Below are 7,500 nucleotides of genomic sequence, written 5' to 3' on the forward strand. Positions count from 1 at the left end.
CGCTTCGCACAGATAGACTAACAAGACGAGATGTGCACGTGTACATAGCTCTGTCAGCGAGGCTTTCATGCGCTTATTATATATCCTTCCGCGTGGTGATATATTTAAAATGATACGTACAGATTGCGCGCACGTGTACCTTGTACTGTATATACGAGCTAAAAGTCTTATAGTACGAGGCTGTGATAGCGGAGGATGACAGAAGATTCAATCGGAGGGCTTAAGGGTCGCCTCAGTGTAAGCCAGGCTGGTCAGGTGTAGACAAGCCCAAAGCGCTATGGTGGAAGAAGCATATAAAAGCGTAAGATTAAGAAGGACAACACTTACTGGCATAATTTTTAATAAATGCAGAGTAGTTTAGCACGACTCTCGCCATCAGCACCTAATAACATAATCCAACGCCGCCCACAATACCACAAAGCAAAATAGGGAAGTGAAATACCTCTACATAACAACTCCTAGGACATAACACAAAGGGTCATGCTTCCCCATAACACAAACTCTGAGCATCACAGCCCGGCAGAGCGCACAATAACGGAACACCACACGCGCCTACCATTCCCGCTTTTTCGATATGTTTACCTTCCTCGTAAACGTCTACTCGGATCACAGCCCCTTGAGATTTCCTATATTTTGACACGTTCCTCCGTGGGTGAGCCTGGCCCGGCCCTTTTGTCTTTAGGGGTACTCTCTCTCTCTCTCTCTCTCTCTCTCTCTCTCTCTCTCTCTCTCTCTCTCTCTCTCTCTCTCTCTCTCTCTCTCTCTCTCTCTTTTCTTCTCTCTCTCTCCCCCCCCTCTCTCTCTCTTCTCTCTCTCTCTCTCTCTCTCTCTCTCTCTCTCTCTCTCTCTCTCTCTCTCTCTCTCTCTCTCTCTCTCTCTCTCTCTCTCTCTCTCCCCCTTCTCTCTCTCCCTCCCCCCCTCCTCTCTCTCTCTCTCTCTCCCCCTCTCTCTCTCTCTCCCTCTCTCTCTCTCTCTCTCTCTCTCTCTTCCTCCTCTCTCTCTCTCTCCCTCTCTCTCTCTCTCTCTCTCTCTCTCTCTCTCTCTCTCTCTCTCTCTCTCTCTCTCTCTCTCTCTCTCTCTCTCTCCTGTCTCTCGAAAACCCGCTGTGTTCGTTCCACACGACCATGCCCTCCCCGCTGCAATTAAGATTATTACAGCGGGTGAAGACACACTGGACAAGGGGGGGGGTGCAATATTAAAGTATATTAGAGCATTTTCATTGAGTCGTTGTGTTCTTCAACAATTACTAATAGTGTCTATAAAATCACAATTGCTGTTCATTCTACACTTTATATTTTATCAAAATCGGTGTACCACTTGATAGAGTCCCTGTTCTCTTTCTTACACACATAATGTAACTGTGCAAATGCCTTGATTTGCTGTTAGCCTATGCCTCAGTAAACTCCATCTAGTATCGAGTTGTACAATATACATTTGGGATTCATTGTAAAGCCTTTTTTACGTTAAGCTTGTCATATCACTCTGTTCTGACAAAGCTCATTCATTCAGTCTAATGATACGAGTTTACTTTACTGATTTTTGCATATCATTCAGCTTTGAGAGAGAGGGAGAGGGAGAGGGAGAGGGAGAGGGAGAGGGAGAGGGAGAGGATAGGGACAGGGACAGGGAGAGGGAGAGGATAGGGATAGGGAGAGGGAGAGGGAGAGGGAGAGGGAGAGGGAGAGGAAAAGATACGTGGATACGTGGGCGGTATATATGATACAGTTATGGGTGTAGACAGAGATAGGTAATCAGTTATATGAATGTATAAAGTGAGACTGCTTAACCGCAGCTCATTTAATACCAGCAGACATGTCGATACAAGTACGCATATCCGAGGTCCTTTTGAACACAGTGAGGAGAAGTGTCAGTGCTTTCCTTACGTCTGATGCACAGTAACCCCTTGTGTATTCGTTGTAGGTCAAATATTTGGCATCATGGGAGGGGTGTGAAAGAGGTGCCAGACCTATATCTACCTACGATTTTTTTCTATATGTTTCGAAGACGACGAGGGCGATCTATAAATAACTTGTTGTGGGAAATAACGATGAGCAAGAAAATCGGTTTGTGGATTGATTAGTTTTTTTTTCGCTCCACAATTCATTTTGCTTTATATTTGCATTCATTATTTTTCCAAGGAAGTTCAACTCCTTCAGACTAAGACACTTGATCCTGTCAGGTCACCAGAGCGGGAAGCCAGATGTGCGACTAGAACTAGTGTTGTTATATTGTTCTTCCATTTGATTTATTGTCACCCTGTTGGTGCAAGTTTGACGCCGTGCAATTAAACTCGTTGCACACTACATATCAAGACAGTGCCAGCATCGCAGTGATTGCAGCAGATGTGCATAACGGCAAGGGAGTGCCCGCGTGCAGGACATTAACAAGTAATAAAGGGCACCACCCTGAGGTACCGCCCATTGTATGGGTGTGACATAGACGCTGCGTCATAACCATTACCAAGGTCGCAGGATTTCGGAAGACGTTATGGCCTAAAGTTTAATTTATTTTTACCACTTGGTTGAATCGCCTATTTGCAGGGCATATATAAGATAAAACACAAGAAAAAATATTAAAGAAAAGGAAAAAAAAATGTGTAGGTGTAAAATAGAGCATACGGTTTTAAGGATAAAGTTGATTTTAGATGATAATTTATTAGTGTTTAATCCAATATCTTTCTTTTTTTCCAGCTGGTCAGAAGGTCCCAGATATCAACAGGAAGCCAAAAAGTTCCACGCAAATGGTAAGTGCTTTTTGGTCCTCATTATTCTTCATATTTTGATTATGTATATACATACATACATACATACATATATATAATATATATATATATATATATATATATATATATATATATATATATATATATATATACATATACAATATATAATAAAATATACATATATATATAATATATATAATATATATATAATATATATATATATATATATATATAATATATATATATATATATATATATATATATATAACATACACACATACACATACACACACACATGTGTATGTGTATGTGTGTATGTGTGTATGTGTGTGTAAGTATGCACACAAAATGTTGCAGATTACAAAGACTATGACGGCAATGAACGCTAGATTACATCCATTCCATCGAAGAAATTCTTAACTACTTTGCATACGTTACGAGCACCGTTGCAATGTCTACCCAGGGAAATCTACTGGTATTGCATTCAAGGGGATGGCGCCCACGTAGGCCTTTCGGCTGTCGAAATGGTAGGCCGCGTCAGAGCATCTTTTTCTGATTTTTTTTTTTTTTTATAAAATTAGATTAAAAATTCTAAATTCCTTACCTTAATCTATTCACTCAAAGGGAAAGAAAGAGAGAGATTTCTTTGATAACAACAATGTTTTTGCTTACAGGGGAAAATTTGCGTTGAAAATTCCTCGTATTTCCATTTTAGTCGACCTAGTATTAGGAAACTGAAATCAACCTCGTTCCCGTCCCCTCCACCCCCCTCTTCCCCTCCCGTCCCCCTCACCCAGCACCTACTCTCCCACTTCCCTCCCACTGACCCCACCTCTGTTCACGCTTTCCCCTTACTCCTCTATCTCGTCCCTATCCTATTCTACCCTCCCCTTCCCCTCTCGCCTCCTTCCCCTCTCTCCCCTGCCTTCCCTCCCCCTTCCCCTCCTCCATCCCCTCCTCTCCCCTCCCCCTTTCTCCCCCCCCCCCCCATCCACCTCAGCGTGTCGGTAAGGAACCATCCGGCCCGTATATCGTATGCAGATGACTTTGACAGCGGCGACCAAGCACCCCATTCCTATGCATGCCCGCCGCTCCTAGGGGGAATGTCGGGCTGTGATAAGGGGGCCTCGCCGGCGGAGACACGGGGAAGAATACACTCAAGGGCTTACTGAGGAGAGTAAAAATTTGGCTCGGCGCTGCAAAGAAAGCGAGAGTACAGAGGGATAGGGAGGGTGAGGGAGAGGACTGAGGGACTGGGGGGCAAGGGAGGGTACAGAGGGACAGGGAGGGCGAGGGAGAGGACAGAGGGACTGGGAGGGCGAGGGAGAGGACAGAGGGACAGGGAGGGTACAGAGAGACTGGGAGAGCGAGGGAGAGGACAGAGGGACAGGGAGGGCAAGGGAGGGTACAGAGAGACTGGAAAAGCGAGGGAGAGGACAGAGGGACAGGGAGGGTGAGGGAGAGGACAGAGGGACAGGGAGGGCGAGGGAGAGGGAGAGAACAGAGGGACAAGGAGGGTGAGTATTGCGCTGAGGTTGGAGGTAGCAATCGTTTTTTTTTTTTTCTTTTTTTTTTTTTTGCTATCGATGGGAAAAAGGTGCGAAGATTTGATTTGATTTGATTTATATTGACATTTTATGAACATAGAGTATATGGCTTTGCGCCTCGGCCTAAAACAAATACTGATCTCCTGTTCACCCCTATTTTTTTTCTTTCCTTTCGTTTTTCCTCTTTTTTTTCTTTCTTTCCTTTCCCCTTCTCCTCCAACTCCCCTTTTGGTCTCTTATTTACACATCTCAAGAGGCTTCTCTCTCTCTCCACCCCCCTCAGCTTCGACACTTTCTCAGTAGCAGGACAGGACTCGGGTGCCACTTGACCTCTGCCTGCCCCCCTCCCCCCTCCACACCCATCTCCTTGCCGCCTATGTGTTGGGGATGAGGGATGGGACGGAAGGGGTGGGGGAGGTGTAATTGTGGTCGGTTATGGTGTTTTTGATGTCGGACGTTATCAGCCCTGGGAAGGTGCCGCTGAGTTGACGTAATGGACCGGGTGTCAGAAATTATCGCGAGGCTCCGTGAATAGCTCGCTTCTTGTAATGGCGTGTCGGTGCTTCTGGGTGATAGATGTGTATTTGACAGGTGGCGGGAGAGAGAGAGAGAGAGAGAGAGAGAGAGAGAGAGAGAGAGAGAGAGAGAGAGAGAGAGAGAGAGAGAGAGAGGGGGGAGGAAGGAGAAGAAGGAGAGGAGGATGGAAGGAGGAAGCGAGGAGGAAGGAAGGAAGGAAGGAGGGAGAAGGCAGGATGGAAGGGAGGGAGGAAGGATGGAAGGAAGGGAGGAAGGAAGGAAGGAAGGAAGGAAGGAAGGAAGGAAGGAAGGAAGGAAGGAAGGAAGGGAGGGACGGAGGGAAAGAGAGACAGACAGACAGACAGACAAAAAGACAGACAGACAGACGGACAGACAGACAGACAGACAGACAGACAGACAGACAGACAGACAGACAGACAGACAAAAAGACAGACAGACAGACAGACAGCAAAATAATCAGGCAAGTAGACGCATAAGTGTAGAACAAAACTATGAAACAGAATATGAATGAATGAATCTCAATACATGCTAATCAACGGCAAGAAAGCATTACAGAAGCCAACAGGCCTCACAACTTGTGGTCGCCGTCGGTTACCTGTTGTAAATGCATGAATAATTCACTCACTTGTCACCCACTACAAACCCTCTGTGTAGCTCGGTGGGTGAAGGTGGGGCGAAAGAAAACGAGAATGAACAACTCGTTTTCTTTTTCATTTATTCAGATATGTACATACTGTACATCAAAGCGAATTGCTTGATTATAATACCTGTATTATTTTAGGCTGGTGTATTTATTCAAATTTTATTCTTTGTCAATATCTTGTGCTGCTTCTTGGCCCACACACCTTCCCCCAAGCGCCCCCACCCAAAGCGTGCGGTCTGAGGCACTTGGATCGTCTCTCAAGACCCTCTCAAGACACGTTAAGTGAGCCAGAAAGAATAAGGAGGTTAAAGGGAGGGAAGGAGACTGTTGGAAGGAGGGGGATGGGGGTGGGGGTATACGGAGGCGATTATAGGGCCTCGGATGACGTTTAGACCCCAAGGAGTGATGACAGGGATCTGCACGCGCGGTCGTCGTCTTGAAGTCGTGATTGCGTTTCTTATTGGTGTTTTATGGGATGGAGGCTACGGCACTGTTGACGTCTTGTTGGCATTATGAGGGTGGCACGGCTTGTTGTTTGGTGTGCGTTTGGCGATTTATTATTTTTTTTCGTTTGTTTATCGTTGTTGGTGTTATTTTTAGTTTGTTGTTGTCATTGTTGTAGTTTTGGCATTTTGATTATTGGGATTTTTATTTGTCTTGCTCTCAGTATTTCGTGATGGAGTGATTTTTATAACAACTGCTAGGTTAATGGATATAACATCGACATGACTATCGTTTATATTGCCAAAATTAATATCAAAGCGCATCTCAGTCAGTAGCGAGAGTCGCCGAGTATTCGCTTCTCATTATTAGAGCTTAAAGGTCAACCGATTCATCAAGGGACATGTCGAGACCTTTCAGTCCTCTCACACTAGCACATGTCGACGCTTCGAAGTGATTAAACCCCACCATAAACCAGACCCTCCACAGACCACACCTCCCCCCACCACAAACTAAACCGCCTCTGCAGGCCAATTTGGATCAGAATGGACCAGCCTCTCTGGGAAGGAAACAGGATGAAACGGGGCGAGGACAAAGCGTTATTGTAAGGGCTTCATCCTCTCTTGTGGGGATGCTAGAATGATGTCTCTCCATCCCCTTCCTTCCTACCCTTCCTCCTTCCTTCCTTCCTTCCTTCCTTCCTTCCTCCATCTTTCCTTCCTACCTTTCCTCCATTCTTCCTTCCTACCTTCCGTACTTACTTCCGTCCTTCCTTCCTTCCATCCTTTTTTTTTCCTCCTCCTCTCAGCCCGCACCCCATCTGTCCCTTGGGTGAGACCGTGGCTACCCATGGTCACGCCCACTTAAGCTTACAAAGGGCCACTCTTCAGCTATTGGCTCTTGAACTCCATTGCTCTGGTTGATTATGTTCATTAGAGTAAATTTGGTGGCTGTGGACGGGGAATGGGTCCCGTGTAATGTCTCTTCTGAACCATACATTTGCACACATTCGCGCACGCATTGGTGACACGCAGACCAATGAGTGACACAAACACACACACACACACACACACACACACACACACGCACATGCACATGCACACGCACATGCACACGCTCACGTAAACGCGCACGCACACGCACACGCTCAAGCTCAAGCTCAAGCTCAAGCTCAAGCTCAAGCTCAAGCTCAAGCTCAAGCTCAAGCTCACGCTCAAGCTCAAGCTCTCGCCCTTGCACACGCGCGTACCTATTTACGACTGCATATGAAATCACGCATCTATTATGCTCGACATTACACCCGCGGTGAATCTGCGGTTAAAATCATGCATTCTGGTCAGGCAAGGGAGAGCAAAGGTCAGGAGAGGAGTGGAAGCGACTTATCGGCGATGCTGATGTAAGGTTAAGGTGTGGTAGAAGGTCAGCGTTGGATTGTGTATCACTGTGCCCCGTGTAGCATGTCGAAGCCTCCCATTTATATCTCTGAAGTGATTAGATATCACCAACTGATACTGTTGTGAATTAGAATTTGATGAATGTATGATCATGAGATCCGATTAGGTCAATTAGCTCTATAAGGCACGGTCGTTTGAGAAGCATTCATGTGCACA

At 45.9% G+C, this 7,500-nt stretch overlaps 1 protein-coding gene across 4 annotated transcripts in view; it reads left to right on the plus strand.

Moving 5' to 3' along the window:
• The window catches only part of LOC122254621 (protein neuron navigator), a 737,418-nt gene that overhangs the window by 278,971 nt on the left and 450,947 nt on the right, over window positions 1–7,500 (plus strand). For all 4 annotated transcript variants that reach the window (XM_086538631.1, XM_086538628.1, XM_086538621.1 and 1 more), the window contains one exon: window positions 2,691–2,743. In XM_086538631.1, coding sequence (XP_086394757.1) covers window positions 2,691–2,743 — 53 coding nt within the window. The remainder of the gene's footprint in view (window positions 1–2,690; window positions 2,744–7,500) is intronic.

The sequence above is a fragment of the Penaeus japonicus genome, unplaced genomic scaffold, assembly GCF_977035675.1.
Source record: "Penaeus japonicus unplaced genomic scaffold, GWHDUDI00000001_assembly GWHDUDI00000007, whole genome shotgun sequence".
NCBI classification, from domain to species: Eukaryota; Metazoa; Arthropoda; class Malacostraca; order Decapoda; family Penaeidae; genus Penaeus; species Penaeus japonicus.